Source organism: Peromyscus leucopus, chromosome 1 (assembly GCF_004664715.2).
Source record: "Peromyscus leucopus breed LL Stock chromosome 1, UCI_PerLeu_2.1, whole genome shotgun sequence".
Taxonomy (NCBI): Eukaryota; Metazoa; Chordata; class Mammalia; order Rodentia; family Cricetidae; genus Peromyscus; species Peromyscus leucopus.
In genome coordinates this window covers 174,078,974-174,097,975 of record NC_051063.1, presented here as the reverse complement: position 1 = coordinate 174,097,975, position 19,002 = coordinate 174,078,974, and the positions used below count along the sequence as shown (strand labels likewise).

At 43.2% G+C, this 19,002-nt stretch overlaps 1 protein-coding gene and 1 pseudogene across 1 annotated transcript; both read right to left on the bottom strand.

The window, feature by feature from the left end:
• Window positions 1–6,008: 6,008 nt before the first annotated feature.
• Window positions 6,009–6,536, bottom strand: LOC114686213 (39S ribosomal protein L12, mitochondrial-like). The gene has a single exon (XM_028860870.2). The coding sequence runs from the start codon at window positions 6,519–6,521 to the stop codon at window positions 6,114–6,116; it is 408 nt and encodes a 135-aa protein (XP_028716703.2). The 5' UTR covers window positions 6,522–6,536; the 3' UTR covers window positions 6,009–6,113.
• Window positions 6,537–16,352: 9,816 nt separating this feature from the next.
• On the bottom strand, window positions 16,353–18,503 carry LOC114686214 (annotated as a pseudogene).
• Between the last annotated feature and the right edge of the window lie 499 nt (window positions 18,504–19,002).

Here is a 19,002-nt window from a genome sequence, read left to right as displayed (position 1 = left end):
TTTGTGGATAGGTATTGTTTAAATCTGGCTTTGTCTTCGAATGTCTTGTTCCTTCCGTCTATGATGATTGAAAGTTTTGCTGGGTATATTAGTCTGGGCTGACATCCATGGTTCTTAGTGTCTGCATTACATCTGTCCAGGTCCTTCTGGCTTTCAAAGTCTCCATTGAGAAATCGGGTGTTATTCTGATGGGTTTACCTTTATAGGTCACTTGGCCTTTTTCCTTGGCTGCTCTTAATATTCTTTCTTTATTCTGTACATTTAGTTGTTTAATTATTATGTGTCGAGGGGACTTTTTTTGGGGGTCTAGTCTGTTTGGTGTTCTATAGGCTTCTTGTATCTTCATAGGCATTTCCTTCTTTAAGTTGGGAAAGTTTTCTTCTATAATTTTGTTGAATATATTTTCTGTGCTTTGAGTTGGTATTCTTCACCTTCTTCTATCCTATAATTCGTAGGTTTGGTCTTTTCATGGTGTCCAGATTTCTTGGACATTTTGGTTCATGACTTTGTTGGCTTTAGTGTTTCCTTCGACTGATGAAACTATTTCTTCTACTGTATCTTCAATGCAGAAATCTCTCTTCCACTCTTGCATTCTGTTGGTTATACTTGCATCGAAGTTCCTGATCTTTTACTCAGGTTTTCTATTTCCAGCATTCCTCTGTTTGTGTCTTCTTTATTTTTTCAATTTCCTTTTCAGTTCTTGGACTGTTTCCTTTGTTTGTTTCATTGCTTTTTTCATGATTTTCTTTCAGTGTTTATTGTTTTCTTCAGGATTTATGTTTTCTTCCAGGACTTTATTGTTTTCTTGGAGGGTTTTATTGTTTTCTTCTAATTTGTTGCCCTTTCCTCTAGTTGTTTACAGCGTTCTTCCAATTTTCTTGTCTTTTCTCTACACAAGCTCTACTTCTTCATGAAGTTACTCATAAGGCTACTTTCTTCTGCTTCTTCCAATTTTTGGTGTTCAGGTCTAGATGTTGGAGGCGGGCTAGGTTCTGGTGATGCTGTATTGCTCTTCATTTTGTTGTATGTACTTCTGCTTGACGTCTGCCATCTCCTTGTGGTTCCTTCTTGTCTTATCAGTGTACTTGTTTCAGAAAGAGCTGACAGATTCAGGAAGACTCTCTCTCTTGTCCAAAAGGGAGTTCTCTTGTCCAACTCTCTGGTCCAGAAGGGAAGTCGGGGCAGGCTCTGGTCCAGAATGGCAATCGGGGCAGGCTGGGAGCTGGGGCCGGTCTCTAAGTCTCAGGAAGTGGCTGGAGTCTCGGGCAGATGGGCGTGGGGGCAGGGCGGAGATTGCAGGGGCTGCGGGGGCTTGGAAAAGGGGATCCCTCCGGTGGGGCTAGAAGGGGAGCTGTCCGGTGGCCAGAACCTGGTGCCAAGTTGGGCAGGTCTTCCGGAGTGGCTGGTGCCCAGGGATGGGGTCCGGGTTGGACCCGGTACTCACCTCTGGCCAGAAGGGAAGTCGGGGCAGGCTGGAGCTGGGGCCGTCTCTAAGTCTCAGGAAGTGGCTGGGTCTCGGGCAGATGGGCGTGGGGCAGGGCGCGAGATTGCAGGGGCTGCCGGGGGCTTGGAAAAGGGGATCCTCCGGTGGGGCTAGAAGGGGAGCTGCCCGGTGCCAGAACCTGGTGCCAAGTTGGGCAGGTCTTCCCGGAGTGGCTGGTGCCCAGGATGGGGTCTGGGTTGGACCCGGGTACTCACCTCTGGACCAGAAGGGAAGTCGGGGGCAGGCTGGGAGCTGGGGGCCGGTCTCTAAGTCTCAGGAAGTGGCTGGAGTCTCGGGCAGATGGGCGTGGGGCAGGGGCGGAGATTGCAGGGGCTGCGGGGGGCTTGGAAAAGGGGATCCCTCCCGGTGGGGGCTAGAAGGGGAGCTGCCCGGTGGCCAGAACCTGGTGCCAAGTTGGGCAGGTCTTCCGGAGTGGCTGGTACCCAGGGATGGGGTCCGGGTTGGACCCAGGTACTCACCTCTGGACCAGAAGGGAAGTCGGGGCAGGCTGGGAGCTGGGGGCCGGTCTCTAAGTCTCAGGAAGTGGCTCTGGACCAGAAGGAAGTCGGGCCGCTGAATCTTTTAATTTAATTAGACTGCTTCTATGGTTGACTTTTAGGAGCTATGTTCTGGGCATTAATTACTTATTTTTATTTTGAGAAAGGGACACACTGTGTAGCCCTGGGTGGACTGGAACACACTGTTTAGACCAGGCTGGCCTCCAACAAGCAGAAATTGGCCTGCTGAGATTAGGAAGTGGCCAGCCTCTGCACTGTGATGGGTAATGAAACTCCATTTTATGCTAGGCATCCATCTAGGTACTCAGTACCCACTAGCCATTTGTCTCTGACTGCAGTCCCTGGAGGACAAGTTCCCAGTTACTCTGACTCAGTGATCTCCACCCAAATATGTACAGCCATGACTATCTACTTGTTATGGCATGACTAACTGCTTTTTGGGCTTCTGTAATTTGTTCACATAGATACCCAAAAATTGTTTTGAGTTGCCTTAACTAATTAACTTGGCAGAGCACACAATTTTGTGCTCATTTGCATAGATATTGAAGATCTTGTGGTTTTGCCAAAAAAAAAAAAAATTCCCCATATGCTTCCTTCATGACAGGTGTGAGATTTGGCTTTAAGGCTATTGTCCTGCTAGCAGCTAATCAATAAATCATTCAATTATAATTAGATTGAGTCTATGGTTTCCTAGTCTGTGGATTATCTTTCAAAACAAGTGTTTTATACCATGTGATCATGGGGTTCAAGGCACATTTCCATGCACATAAAACAAGGGACTGTTTTGCACTCAAAACAGACAACCATCCTAACTAAAGGGGTTTTTAAGCACATTCAGAAACTTGATTGCTAGATGGCAATAGAACACCAACCACAATGAAATGATATAAGATGGGCAACTACAAAAGTGCACACAACCTCGACATGTATTAGCAAACAAGTATCTGGCGTTGCCTTCATTGTCCACACTATTTTGTTTTGACATGACGATCTCGGGGTGGTGGCTGCAGGGCAGCTGAGATGGAGGTGGCTCATGGTTCTTTGTGTATCTGGATTTTTGTCTCTGAGGCACAACTCGCGGTTTAACTGTCCTGTTCTCTCCATTAAGGAGTCTTGAGACCACTCACCATCACTGAACAAGTCTGCATCACTAAGCCATGCCCTCATTGTGACGCAGGAAGGCGTGTGCTACCAAAAGCCCTTTCACACCTGCATCTTGGGCTGCTGTTGCTTAGCTCATCAGGCAATAGCTGAGCTACAGATGGAATGTTCCAGAGTGGACACCGGGCTAGAATGTGCACAGGGACATTGATGCATGCTCCACTTGGGAGGCTCTGCTTCTGTATTTGTGAAGCCGCAGGTGCTTGAGCCGTTTGCTTCACCGGGGAGTGGGTGTGTAGTGTCCTACTCAAATAGTAGCTTTATCCATGAGGAATGAGCCAGGCTGCCTCCTGTCATCCTCCTGTGTCCCAGCGCTAAAGACATGGAAGGTGGAGTCCAAACTTTCGTTTTAGAGCATGCCATCCAAATACAGATGATAAACTCCATGGTCACTGTTGAAGCTCCTAGGAAAACTTAACCTTCACACTCAAAACAGGACAAATCACCCTGCCTAAAGGGCTTTTTTTGAGCTGCATTCCAGAAATTTGTCACTAGATGGCAATAGAACACTGATCAGAAAGGAGTGAAAGCAGATTGCCAACTACAAGAGTGTAAGCATGTGTACAACCTGGACATTAAATTGACAAGTTTCTGATGTTAACTTATTGTCAACTACTGCATTTGACTTGACTATTTAGGGGCTGTTGCTGCCAGGCAGCTGCATTGGAGAGATCGTGCAGATCTTTCACGTATCTGGATCTTGTCTCTGGGGCTCCAGTCACTGATTTGCTGTCTGGTTCCCTCCAGCACAGAGTACAGAGACTCCATTGTGCATCACTGAGCAAGTCCATTTCACTAAGCCATACCCTCACTGTGGTGTGAAAGGGGGCCATATGGAGCCCAATCTCACAAAAGGAGTCTCCTTGTTGGCCAGCACTTGAGAGTCTACATGCCTAGCTCCTCACCAGTCCTTTACTAAACTGCAGACAGAAACATCTACAGTGGATGCAGGGCTAGAATGTGCATAGGTACCTTGTGAGCAAGGCCCCACTTGTGTGGCTCAGCCTCCTTGTCTATGAAGAAACAGACGTGTGGGTAATTCACTTCATCTGGGAGTGTGTCTTTAGTGGCCTGAAAGATCATTAATTTTAGCCACTCTGTAACCCAAGGTCTATAACTCTTGCAGCACTTCCTCAATAGCCCTTTTACAATCCATTTTCCTGGGAAACATCTGGTGAACGGACAAGAGGTTAGCATTTAGTGTCTCATCAAACAGCTTTAAGGAATTTTTAAACATTTTGGGAAATCTAGTCTATGTAAGTTGCCCACTGTACCGCCCTTTGAGAATGTCCATTTAAAAGCAAAGATGAGCCCTTCTCCCGGCCCCTCACCAAGAAAACAGCCCCCTGTGACACCATTGAAAACCAAAGACATAAGGACACCCTGAATTGATTGGGAAGAGCACAGATTGGACCAAGAGCCTGGATTAGACCAAGAGCTCCCATTAGACCCAAAGAATCAACTGGACCAAAAGAGGCTCCCTCAGAAATAGGCAGCAGTTTCGTGGAGTGGAGAAAGAGATGGATAGACACCAGTGCAAAAATACAGTCAACAACATGAAGACTAATATGGCACCAAGACCTGAACATCCCAAAGCAGGAGAATCAGAATAAATAGACCTTTAAAATGACCTTAAGAAGATAATACAGACTTTTAAAGAGGAAATGAAAACTACCCTTAAAGAATTTGAAGAAAAGAAAAAAATAGAAGAAATCAATAAATCCCTTAAAGAAAGCCAAGAAAAGCAATTAAGCAAGTGTTTGAAAAAGTCCAACATTTGAAAATTGTAATAGAGGCAATAAAGAAGACACAAACTGAGGGACTGCTGGAAATGGAATTCTGAGTAAACAAACAGGAACTACAGATGCAAGCATAAGCAAAGAATGCAAGAGATAGAAGAGAGAATCTCTAGCATTGAAGATAAAATAGAGGAAATAGATTCATTAGTCAAAGGAAACACTAACACTGAAAAAGTCATAACACAAAACATCCAGGAATCTGGGACACCATGAAAGGGGGTCAGAGAACGAACAGCTATTATATTAAACATAGAGGTCAGGCAGTGGTAGCACATGCCTTTAATCTGCTTTTCTTGAGGCAGAGATTATCTGGATTATATGGTTCAAAGCCATACTAGAACAACCAGCATGGTGAGCCAACCTTTTAATCCAGCACTTGAGATCTCATGTATTTCTTGGGAAAGACCAACACCTTTAATCCAGGAAGTGATGGCAGGAAGCAGAAAGGTATATAAGACATGAGGATCAGGAACTAGAAGCTTTTAAACTTCAAGACTTTTTAGCAGCAGTACAGCTGAGATCCATTTGGTTGAGAACTCAGAGGCTTTCTGTCTGAGGAACAGATCAGCTGAAAAGTTGCAAGTGAGGTTGGATGTGGTTTGTTCTGCTTCTCTGATCTTTCAGCATTCACCCAATAACTGGCCTTGGGTTTTTTTTTTTATTAATAGACTCTTTAAATTCATTCTACAGTCCGTCCATTTGTATTTGGATATTTGGAGAAATACTCTATTATCTATCTATTTTGATAATCAAGTTTTATCATTACTTGTATTAGCATCTAAAGCATATTTTTAGACCTGAAAACATCTCCTTAGATAAACAATTAAGCTTTTATGTTTCTCAACCTCATAAACTTTATATCTCTTATGTAAGTTTCTTTTCTTTTTCTTTTTTTTTTAGCCTCATCATGTATTTTCTCAGTAGCCAACAGGGAGGTGTTCACTTTGTAAGTTCCCAAGGCAATCTCTCGAGAGCTCTCAGGCTGCAACTGCCATCCCATCACAATAGGTCTGTCTGTCCTCTCCAGCAGAATTTGGTCACCAGCGTCAGTAGCTGCTGCTCCCAACACACTACCTGGGAGTGAAGCAGGTGTGAGAAGGCCTGTGCCCAGGTCCCAGGGACCCCAGTCCAAAAGTCCTCAGAACAAGGGTGTCACTCCAGAACTACAGTCCCACCCACTGCTTCCAAGGCTGCCTTGATCTTTTCAGCCTCAGCTTTGGCGACGTTTGCTTTGATTTCCTGGGGCAGGGACTCCACTAGCTTCTTGGCCTGCACAAGGTTTATGCCCTGGACATAGTTCTTGATCTCCTTAATCAGTTTCACTTTGTCCACAGGCTTTGCTTCTGTCAGGCGGACAGTGAAATGTGTCCGTTCTTTCTTTTTGGGGATGTCTTCTTCATCAGTCACCTCAGGGGCTGTAGGTGCAGCAGGGACGGCACCAGACATCATGCCACCCACTGGCATAAGGCCAACATCCTGGATCTTCAATGTTTTCTTCAGAAGTTCGTTGAGGTCTGAGATCTCCAGGAGAGTAAGGCTGGCAATATCTATCTCTTGCATTCTTTGCTTATGTTTTTGGAAACACACAAACTTTTAAAGGTAAAATGTATCTGCACTAATACAAGTATGGAATTGCAGTGTGCACAAGTCAGCTAAAGTTTTTATTGTTGTTGTTATATTTGAGCAGGAAAAGGACATCTTCTAATTTTGCAAGCCATGATGCAGCTGCCTTAGCCCATAGCTCATTGATGGCTGGATCCACTCACTTTGGGTCCACAGGCAGCCACAGGGAGCTGAGCCTAACTGTCCCAGCCATGCCTCATCATCCCATCTCTGGGAAGCTTCTGTGTCCATGCTAGCCAGGCATTTATACTCCAGATGAGTAGCATGCTGGATTTATAAGTGCTCAGCTGTACAGCAGGGCCTTTTAGAAGAGCCATACCTTTATATGCAGCAAGCATTTGGCCTACCCAAGAGACCACACCAGGAAGTTGTATCTGAGTCTGTGTTCGATTTTTTTTTCAGCTTTTTCAGGCCTTACATGGATTTACGTGCTAAGCATTGGATGGCAAATGTAGCAAGCTTCCTTGTCAGACATTCTTTGGATCACCAGCCCCAATAATGAGAATGTGGATCAAGAGGGAGACACCTCCTCCACTGTTGGTTGGAATGCAAACTTGTACAGCCACTTTGGAAATCAGTATGGGGTTTTCTCAGAAAACTGGGAACGGTCTATCACAAGACCCAGCAATAGCACTCTTGGGCATATACCCAAGAACACTCAATCATACCACAAGAACACATGCTCAATTATGTTCATAGCAGCATTATTAGTAATAGCCAGAACCTGAAAACAACATAGATGCCCCTCAACTTAAGAATGGAAAAGAAAAATATGGCACATACACACAATGGAATACAACTAGGCAGTGAAAAACAATGACATCATCACATTTGCAGGCAAATGGATGGAACTAGAAAATATCATCCTGAGTGAGGTAACCCAGACTCAGAAGGACAAACATGATATGTACTCATAAGTGGATACTAGATGAAAAGCAAAGGATAACCATACTACAACCTACAGCTCCAGAGAAGCTAGGTATCAAGGAGAACCATAAAAGGAATGCACGGATCACCCTGGGAGGTGAGATCTCCATGAGTAAACTGGAGGAAGAGGTGCAATGGAGGGTAGGGGATAGAGTATGAGAACTAAGGGAATGGAATGATCAAGCTGGAATAGAGATGGAGTGAGAGAGCAATGAAAGAGATATCTTGATAGAGGGAGACATTGTGGGGATAGAGAGAAAACAGGTGTTAGGGAAGTTCCCTGAATCCATAAGGATGACCCCACCTTAGACTACTAGAAATAGTGGAGAGGGTGCCTGAACTGGTCTACCACAGTAATCAGATTGGTGAATACACTAACTGTCATCATAGAGCCTTTATCCAGTAACTGATGGAAGCAGATGAATGAGATATCCACAGCCAAGCACCAGGATGAGCTCTGGGAATCCATTCAGAGAGACAAGATGGATTATATGAGCAAAGGGCATCAAGATCATGATGGGGAAATGTACAGAGACAACCAGACCAAACTAGTGAGAATTCATGAACTGTGGACCAATATCTCTGGAGCCTCCATAGGACTGGACTAGACTAAGACCTCTGCATACATGAGACAGTTGTGTAGCATGATCTGCTTAAGGACTACCTGGCAGTGGGATCAGAATGTGGTAATATAATTATTTGTGTTCTAATAAAAAAACTGCATGGAGATACAACAAAAAAAATTCCAGCCACTATATTAAACATAAAGGCCAGGCAATGGTAGCGCATGCCTTCAATCCTAGCATTTGGGAGGCAGAGATTTGTCCACATCTCTGTGAGTTCAAGGCCACACTGGGAACAGAGCTAGGCATGGTGGCACATGCCTTTAATCCCAGTGCTAGTTAACCATAGAGGTCTGGAGGTCTCTACAGAGAGACAGGAAATAATAGAGCTAGGAGGAAAGAGGAAAGTGATGTAGCTGGGCAGAGAGAGGAAATAAGGACAGGAACAGAAAGGGATATAGGTGTGAGTATACAGAAAGTAGCTTTCTCTTGGGCTAAGGAATTCCTACAGGTAAGACATGGCTGGCTTGCTCTCTGATTTCTCAGTTTTCACCCCAATATCTGGCTCTGGGTTTTTTATCAATAATACATTTAGCAATTCTTCTTACATCAGGATCCATCCCTTGTGCATGAGTGAGCTTTTTGGAACCCACTGCCAATGGTAGAACATCTTTTACAGCCTTGATGCAGGGGAGGGGCTTGGACCTGCCCCAACTGAGTGTGTTGAGCTCTCTTGACTCCCCATGGGAGACCTTGCCTTGGAGAAGGTGGCAACAGGAAGGGTTGGGGGGAAAACTAGAAGGATGGAAAGAAGGAGGGGAGGGGGATCTGTGGTTGGTATGTAAAACGAAAATTTCTTAATAAAAAAAAGTGAACGAATGTTTTTAAAAAAGCAAAAAAACAAAGCTACCACAGTGTCACCTGAGGACACTGAGGTAGAGCTAGAGATGTGCCCCACCGAGGAGCATGATGCAGCATGATCTTTGTGGTGAACAGCTGTAGCAGTGAGATTGGATGCAGGTACAAGGCACCACTGAAGAGGCTTGTCCTTGATCTCTGGGAAGCATGGGTCGCTCACAGCTGCAGAACCAAATCCTGCAGATGGTGAAGGTGTCCAGCTACTCAGATCCTTGAACTTCTTCTTGGATCAAGGACAGAGTCCAACCTAGTGAAAAAATGGCTGATTGGTCAAGGCTACCCCAGAGAATGATGAGTTTGTGTTCAAGGTTGAGAAACGCCAGTAGAAGATGTAAGTTTAACTTTTTTGCATCTTACAGTGGAACTTTCCTTCTGGCTGTCAATATTTTGAATAAATTCTTGGCTCTAAGGAAGGTGAAATGGAAACATGTACCATGATATTGCATTGACATACTTCAGAAAGGATAAAAATATTGAGTCTTGATATACAAGAAGGAACAGGTAAAAGCTCTTCAAAGGCAAAGCTTTCTCAGTTTGGAAACAGAAAAGACAAAATCTGTTGAATTGTTGGAAGTTCTCTTGCTTGTAAAAAATCATTTGATGGTCAACGACACTGAGTACCTTCACTGGACACAATGCATTCCTAAATGCCTAGCCAAGTATTCATGTCAGGGATGTCGCAAACCTGATCTTAAGAAGCTAATAAGTTGTTTCAAGGCACACAATGCAGAACCTCCACAACAGATACCACAGTGTCCCTGAGCTGTCAGCCATCACAAAAGTGAGTAGTTTTACCAAATGAGGAATTAAGGGCTCTTGTAAGGATGTGAATTGTGGATGGGAGAGTTTCAGCAGTTCCCTCCTAGTGATCAAGAGCACACCTTCCTTGACTTCCAAGTGGCTCAGACACTGTGTTTTCCAATTTAGAAATCAAAAGATTTGTGCCAGGATTGAAAGTATGTGTGCCTGTTTCAAAGCAATAAATGGTGACAAGGTAGTTTTCACCTTTAGCACTCATCTAGAGAATAATTACTTAGACTGGAATATTCACCTTCTATTTATTCTGATCAAATCTGGGATATTTCCATCTTTAGTTTTAGCCACCAAACAGGTCAGTGCCAATAAGACATTTGGCACTGAGCTTAGTTTCTTGTTGACTTTTATTGTTGAAGAGGAGGGAAGGTGCTGATACCTTTGTAACTTTTCAAGACTTTTAAAGATGAATAGTCTAGCTCACCTGAAATTTTGGAACCTTTGGGTGTCATTATTAACAGACTGGGAGTGTGCAATGCTACCTTAGTAGGGACACGGTGGGTAATCCTTTCATAGCATATCTTGGATTTCCTTCCCCTTGCTCTGTTCTCAGAATAGAGACTATACAGTATTCTTCAATGTCAAACACAGATTTTGTTTTTTTGTTAATGATTGTGTACTGTCTGATACAAATGGTATACTTTAAGAAATACACATCAACAGGTCTGTGAAGTTTAGTTTGTAAATGTCTTAAGGTTTCTGCCAGAACAGAATTCAACATCAAGCCAGGTTTTGGGTTACACGCTTTATAAACTTATGTGAAAATATTATTCTTTTTAAATGTATGTAAAATACTGTATTTTTACCTTGTTTGTGTAATAATCTGGTCAGTGTATATAAAAATAATTTATTGTAAATACATTATAGCTAGGCATGGATGGCTTATTGTTTTTACTAATAAGGTTGATATCCATTGGGTGTTTTCTGAGATAGATTTTTTTAATTCAAAATAGATTATAATTCAACATAAAAATATTAAGGAAATCTCAAAAAAAATCCAAAGAAGATAAAACAAGAGTAAACCAAACTAAAATAATACACAAAAATATTGAGTTCATTTGTGTTGGCCAACCTCTTCTGTGAACAGGCCTACTATGGGGTGTAATTGATATGGTTGGTAACACTCCTTTGAAGAAAAGTGATTTTCCTTTTTCCAGTGGGAATCAATTGTAAATACCTTCTTCATTAGTGTCAGGACTATTGTCTACTTACTCTCTCAGTAATAAGATTTTGTCTGACTTGAACCTGTTCAAGTCTTCGGCATGCTGCCATGGTGTCTGTCAATTCATATGGCTATCATCCCTGTTGTATTTGGAAGCTGCTGTTTCCTTGGAATCATTTTCCACTTCTGCCTCTTACAACCTTTCCATCTCCTCTTCATTTAGCTCCCTAAGCTTTGGGAGAGGATTTTGATAAAACATCCCAGTTAGGGTGGAGTGCTCCAAAGTGGTTTTATAGTGGAGAACTTCGCCTATGGAGCACAGGCTAACCTCAAACTTGTGGCAATCCTCCTGCACCCTGATTGTAAGCATGTATCACCACACCTGGCTCATATGGTGATTTTCTATGATGACATTTGAGATATGGGCCATTTGAGTGGTGCATTGGTTAAAACTAATAAATTATAAGATCCTGTGTTCTCAGCCTGTTCACTTGCACAAATAAACTTACAGCAGTTAAGGCATCATGCATGAGAGCTGCACAAGCTCAAGCCAGACAAAATGCCAACATACAGATGGTAGCTTGAAGTCCCACCCTAGGTCAGAAGATACTGTCAATTCAGAGTTGCTATGAGAGGGAGAGTCAGTATTCTTGACAAATACACCCCTAGTGGATTGACCATATGGCTTTTTAGTACTTCCTTAACCTCACACAGGTCCCTTATTTATCTCTCTACTCCTTGCTTAAGCCTTTCCATTACCATTATTCTCTCTATTTCTGTATTCATACATATACTTAAAGAAATAAATACATAAATACAACTGTTTTGGTCTTTTAGTGTTGCTTGTGTGTTTCTAGGGCTGATGTCTTGGAATTGAAAAACCAACTAGGAGGCTCATCCCTGGGAAAAGGCTAATTCTCCTCTCTCACTAGTCATCAATTGCTTATAGCTCTTCATCTACAGGTTGGGCCCTGTGAGTTTTTTCCACACATGTCAAAATGTCCATTGGAGGGGTCCTTGTTCATGTCTTGTTTGGGGACCCTATGGTTAAACTCTCATGGGTGCAGCTTCACTAAAATATCTAGAAGACACAGTTTCATAGCAGATTCCCTGAATCCTAACCTTTATAACCCCTTTTCTGCAACCCATGGAGGAACCAGAGCCAAAGTGTCCTTGGTCCAGGCTTTTGTTTTTAGATTGCTATCATTCTTCCACTATATTCCCTGATCTTTGTCCTACTGGGAGGTAGGTGTATCTGCTTCAACCAGGCAAACCCTAGGGGGAAGAAATAAAATCAATGGTTATTCCTTGAGTGGATGCTATCGTCTATGAAGTATTGGTATTGCATCTAGATAATTGACTTTTCTTCCTTCAGGACCACCAAATTTACAGCTAGCCTGAACAAGTGTGTCAAGGACATGTGTTCTAAAGTGTGGAACAGAGGATTCTTTTCAAACTGTGGGGAGAGAAGGAGGACAAATTGCTGCACAGCACCTGTTCTGTGCTGAGGCTTATTAGATGAGGCCAGATACATACTTCCTGTCTATGCACCCATATTGCCACATTTCTCTACTTCAGAAAGGTGTGTTGGTCTCCATTTCACTATGCTCCAACACAGGACCCAGCATGCCTGGAACTTCAGGTTCCAGGATATCAGCAGCATCAACCACCTGTGAGAACAGAAGGCAGTGCCTGAGTCTCAGAGCCAGCTTTATACCTAAGATCACTAGTCATCATTGGTTGCAACCATAGGAAGAGTCGAGATTATATCACCATCTGGACTGCACAAACAATAATAACACACTATGAGCTTTTAATCTTACTCAGGGGAGCAGTACTCTCCTCTTCCCTCACAGCTCTGTTAGAGGAAGTCCTGTTCTCTGTTTTCACAGAAGTCCAAAGTACACTAAAGAGGGAAAGCTCTAGGTTACTAGTCTAGTCTGACCTGTCCTGGATTATGATCGAGTGGAGAGTGTGATGATAATGTGGGCTCTCCCATCCCTGACAGAATGTCACACAGACTCTGATAATGACAATCATCATAGTATCCAACTCAAAGGTTATCCACTTTGGGGCTGTAGAGCAGGCCAGCCAGTTTGAAATAGTAAGTTTGGATCTACATTGAAGAACTGGGAGTATCTTGGGGCTGAGGATGTGGCTCAGAAAGTAACTTGTTTGCTGCACAAACACAGGATCTGATTTGGATCCCCATCATCCATGGAAAAGTTAGGCATAGTAGTAAGAGCCTATAACCCCAGTGCTAGGGTGAAAGCAGAGGTAGATAGACCTGGAGGGGTCACTACCCATCAGTCTAGCCAACTTGAACATCTTTAAGTTCAGTGGAAGATAAAGTCTCAAAACATAAAGTTGAAGGCAACACAGAAACACCTGAAGTTGGCCTTGGTCTCCACGTGCATGTACACACATGTATGAACACTGGTGATTACAACACACACACACACACACACACACACACACACACACACACACACTAGGCATGTTTTGATGTATTAAAAATGTAATATCCGAATAACTTGGTGTGGTTTCATGTTTATGTGCTTACAAAGAACCTTTGCTACACATCCATTCTATCTGATTCTTAGTGTATGATGTGACCAGAGAACATGGCTTATGGTGAACATGTCAGCTTTTTCTGGAGGATTCAAAGAGCCTACTTTGGATTATAAATGGTCAAGCACTTTGTCAGTCCCCTGTTACACCCCATATTCCTGAAATCTCTGGGCCATTATGTCACAAAAATCCATCTCAGAAAAACAAAACTGCATGTTTCCTCTCATTTAGATATCTAGATATAAACTTATGTGCATGGTGTGTGTGTGTGTGTGTGTGTGTGCGCGCCGCGCGCGCGCGCGTGTGTGAGTTTAAAGTAGAAAGGGGATCGTGAGAGAAAAGGGTAAGAGCTAATGTCTAAAATAATGGTTCTTAACCTATGGTAGCAATCCTTTTGGGGTTGAAGACACTTTGACAAGAGTCACCTAAGACCATGAGAAAAAAACAAATATTTATATAATGGTTCATAACAGTAGCAAAATTACAGTTATGAAGTAGAAACAAAAACTAATTTTATGGTTTTGGGGGTCACTGCAATATGAGGAACTGTACTAAAGGGTCGCAGCATTAGGAAGGTTGAGAACCACTGGTCTAAGGATGCTGTAAGGAATCACGTGACCTGAAAGCAGATCGAAGGGCTGCATAACAGAAGGAGGGGATCAGTGCAGGGCAGGAGAGACAGGGGAGGGGAGTGTAAGGGAACAAAGAGAACGGTCTACAATGATACATATGTGCAAAAAAAACATGATGAAACCTGTTCCTTTGCATGCTGACTTTAAAATAACATTAAAAGGACAGGTACGATGATGCATGCATTTAATTCCATGCAATTCATTTTGAAGTGTTCAACCACACCCTTAAAAGAGAAATTCCCAGTCAGTAACATACATGAAAGGTTAACACAGGCAGTGACTCCAATTGATGTCCATGTCATAATTTCTCATTTCTCAATATATCCCATCAACGCTCACACTGCCTTGGACTGTGGCTAACATTCAAAGCTCTGGCTGAACCTTTCCCTCAGGAGACACTATAACAGGATGTGTGCAATGCAGGGGTCCTAGAAAGTTGTCTTCATCCAGATCCCATAAGGATTTTCAGGACAAGTCAACCAGTTGACCAGTGCCTCATATTGTTCACTCAGAGGCACAGAGTTCTTAGAGCCTGGAGCACACCACCCAAGGGGAATTCCACTCTGAAAACAGGTCACCAGACTATCACTGCATACTGGGAAATGTTTATCTAATGGGTAACCTGTGGATATTAGAGATTGCGAAAACTCAAGTGACGAATGAACTGATGTCTGAAACATTATATCTAACCCTAGTAGATCTCAAAGCCATAGGCCTAACAGGTCACTCAGGTTGGAGGGACACATCCGTAATGACCACCAACTATAATCAGGAATTGTGGATGACATCCAATAATTAGAGGGAACAGTACAGGCCCCACATGGGAAACATCTAGAATAGTGGTTCTCAGCTTCCTAATGCTTTAACCATTTAATACAGTTCTCATGTTGTGTGACACCCAGCTGAAAATTATATTGTTGCACATCATAATTATAATTTTGCTACTGCTATTAATGTATATCTTAACATAAATATCTGATATGGAGGATGTCTGGTATGTGAACCCAAAGGAGTCACAACCCGTAGGCTGAAAAAACTACTGAAGAATACCAGTTACCTCACTCTGATACTTATAACCACCATGTAGTATTTTTAAAACCAGATATTTTTAAATAACCTGATTTGACCACATTCTAGTCAGTTTTTTGTAATTGTTAACTTTAGACCTTACAAACTTTAATATCATATATATTATTTTTTCTTATATATATATATCTTACTCAGAAATTCATAACTTACAAAAGCCTTTTAGTTTTTATTCTGCAACTGTATATTCATTTAACCTTTATACATGAATTTTATTTATTAAAATAATTATCTTTACAACATTTTATTATTTTAATAGTATATCTTTTTATCTTTGTAACATTTTTAATTTTAAAATTCATTACAGTAATATTGATAGCTCTCCCTTTTTTATTTTTAAAATAAAATCGGTTGGGAGGACCTGTTCACTTCCTTTTATTGTGAAGGAGTATTAACATTCAACAGGTTTTGCTATGATCATTTTAGGCTGGCATGGCTGAAGGTAGAAAGAGAGTAGTTCAACCTAGAAGATAGACCAGAAGTCCTGTATTGGATCTTCAAAGATCCATTTGATTATTAATAGGCTTAAAGACACCACAGGGTTAAAATACCTTCAAAATCTTTAAATGTCTGTATTTATGTACACATACACTCTCTCCCAGATGTTTCATGAATATCTTTTGAGGAGAAGTTTCCATGTTTGAATCAGATGATATTGGAATAGACATCATCATCTGGTAAAGGATGCTTAATCATCTTTTGGGCTATCAAGTCTCCCTTTTATTATTTGGTTGTTTTCTATGGATTTGGTGAAGAGACAGGGACATGTTGTCTACCACAATCTGGACTTTGCTTTGAGTGTCCAGCCTGCTTTCCTGTCCCTGTGTTTCATAATATAAAACACAGGAGAAGCAGCACTGTACTTCCACCAGGGGCGCTGCCTGCCAACAGTGAGGCAGATTAACAGGTCTCAGATGGTGGCTCCTTGGGTTCTTCCATTCACCAGTGGGCCAAATGTGCTTATGTGACTACTTTTCCAGCTGTACAATTTACAAAGAGAAGAGAAGAAAAGGCCTGCCATCATTCCTTCCACCCTCTCCCACACCCTGCAGGGATGCTCACCTAGTCTCTTGCTGTCCTGTGTGTCCTTGCTGCTCTAGGCATGGGCTGGAAATACCAACATGGCAGAAAAGCAGAAGCCACCAGGGCAGAAGCAGAACTGGTGGCTTCCACCAGTTTTCCTGACTTGCTGTCCTAGAGGCCACAACCACAGCTGTAGTGATTCTACTTCACCAGCATTTTCTCTGACTCTACCCCCTGAGGTGGATGGTTGTCCCGTTTTCTCAACAAGGACAACAGGGACTTCAATGTTGTGGGTTTGGTGCCTCAAGTGACAAGTGAACTCTGATTCTCATCCAGGAAGAACCCAAATAGACACCCAGGTCTGGTAGGTCCCATCCCCACTGGGCAGGATGGTCCCAGGCCCAAAGCTATGCTGTTGTACTGGCCTCCCATCCTGAAGCCAGGCCAGGGTGGCCACACAATGATAAAGACTAAAAGCCCAACATGTCAGAGTGATTCTGTCTACTGGGTACTTCCTGTGGGTCATCTTCACCTCTTGGAGGCCTGGGAGAAGATGAGGAGAGTTAGTGAGAGTGAGACCTCTCTATCTCCCCATGGAGTGTCATCCAGAACCACCTTGTTCATATTCACTCCAGCCACCCCTTCCTAGTGGCCACAACTCCCAGTGGTTATAGACTGTGGGAGGCTGGGCTCAGCTCCAATGGCCTTGATGCTCTTGAGGATCCATCCCTTATTTACATGTTGATGATGAGAGGACATGGTGTCCCTGCTGTCACAGGCCAGCAGTTCCTCCTTCCAACACAGGGAATAAATGAACAACAGGCACCAAGGGGACAGAGACTCAATGTTACAGGGGCTATAAATTCGACCTGGGTGGGCTGTGCCTATGACAAAGCCAGCTCCACAGTCTCTAGGGGACAAGTGAGGGATTCTCCAAGTACAGTCAGCTGACTGTGGCCCTCATTCTTGGAGTCCTGGAGTTGACCCAAGACTGATGACAAGTGTCTTCCTCCACAGATGTCCAGGACACTCATTTGTGTCTGTCACAAGACTTAGATAAAGTTTTAAACTTTATGTGTCAGGTCCCAAAGCAAGTGATACATGCCAATAATCATTGCACTATGAAGGTAGAGGCAGGAAGTTGGTGAGTGGATGCAAGGGGCATTATGAGACTGCTTTTAAAGAAGAGAAAGCCAAATAAAAATAGAAAGCTTGACCTTTCTAATATTTAGATGTATTAAATAATTTATTTTATGTGTATTGTTTTGCCTGCATGAATGTATTTTCTACCATGTATATACCTAGTGCTCACAAAAGTCAACAGAGCACATTGGATTCCCTAGAACGAGTTAAAAATGGTTTTAAGCTGCCACATTGGTATGGGAATTCAACCTGGGTCCTCTACAAGAGCTACCAGTGCTCTTACCCACTGAGCCATCTCTCTGACCCCAACCTGACCTTTCTAAAAGTAAGACCTGAGCAACAGTAAAAGGACCTTTTGCAGGTCATATGACTTGGGTAGGTTGCAATAGAATCTGGAGCACAGCTCTGGGTTTGATCCTCTTCTATTTTAGCTCCATAAGGATGGCTCTGAACCCAGCCATTCCCACCTGCTTCTTTCTCCTCCTACAAGCCAACCTCTGCCTTAGACAAGGGGCTGTTAGAAAGAGGAAGCCTCTTCTTCTACATGTGGGGCCCTGTGTGAGATCCAGGCAACATCTGGAAAACCCTCCTTTCCAATCTGAGAGATCCAGCAATGGCTCTGAAGGAGACCCTATACTCTAACTTCCAGGCGTCACCTTAGATTTATACCACCATTGTACACTCAAAGGAGGACCAAGACCCACAAATTCCATGGAAAAAGCCTCTTGGCCACAGGAATTTCCCTGGATGCTGGAACTAACCCTGGTGACATTCAGTACCTGTATCTAGCAGAAAGTTCCTCAATGAAGCCAGATGGCTCTGAAGCTGAACAGAACATATGTCCTACAAGAAAGTTTTAACTAGATCAAGTCTGGCCACACTTGTCTCCAGAAGATCTTGATCTCCTGGATGGAGGGTCACAGCCAGTCTATGTGACAGTCTTCTGTTCAAAGGTGAGAGAATCCTGTCCATTACAGCTGAGGTACAAGAAACCTCCTTTGCTCCAATTTCTCTGAAGCTCACAGCCCAAGGTTGCCTGGAGGGTGTGAAAGCCTGTCCACATCAGATAGGAACCTGTCATCCTCTTGTTCCTGGACTTCAGTTCCCAATGGGGATTAGGGCATAGGGTGCATCCTGCAATCCTCACACAAAGTGTGAGGCTCTTGTATCTTTAGGGAAGGACCACCATTGTTCAATGAGCTTAGCCACACCTTGAAAAAATTGTCAAGGTCTCTAAAGTATTTAAGAAATTAATTAAAGGGCTGGAGAGATATCTCAGTGGTTAAGAACACTGACAGCTCTAGAAGAGAAATGGTATTTGGTTCCCAGCACCCACATGATGGCTAACAACCATCTGTAATTCCAGTTCCATCAAGAGACAGATGGAGGCAGATACAGAGATCCATGGCCAGGTACCAGGCTGAGTTCTGGGAATTCAATTGATGAGAGAGAGGAGAGATACTGCAGGCAAGGGACGTCGAGATCATGATGGAAGGACATGCAGAGATGACTGGCCACACTCGTGGAAGCCCATGAACTGTGGACTGGTGGCTGTGGAGCCCCCATGGGACTGGACTAGG

Coding starts and splice junctions, on each gene's coding strand:
- LOC114686213 (XM_028860870.2), bottom strand. CDS start 6,521: ATGCAAGAGATAGATATTGCCAGCCTTACTCTCCTGGAGATCTCAGAC.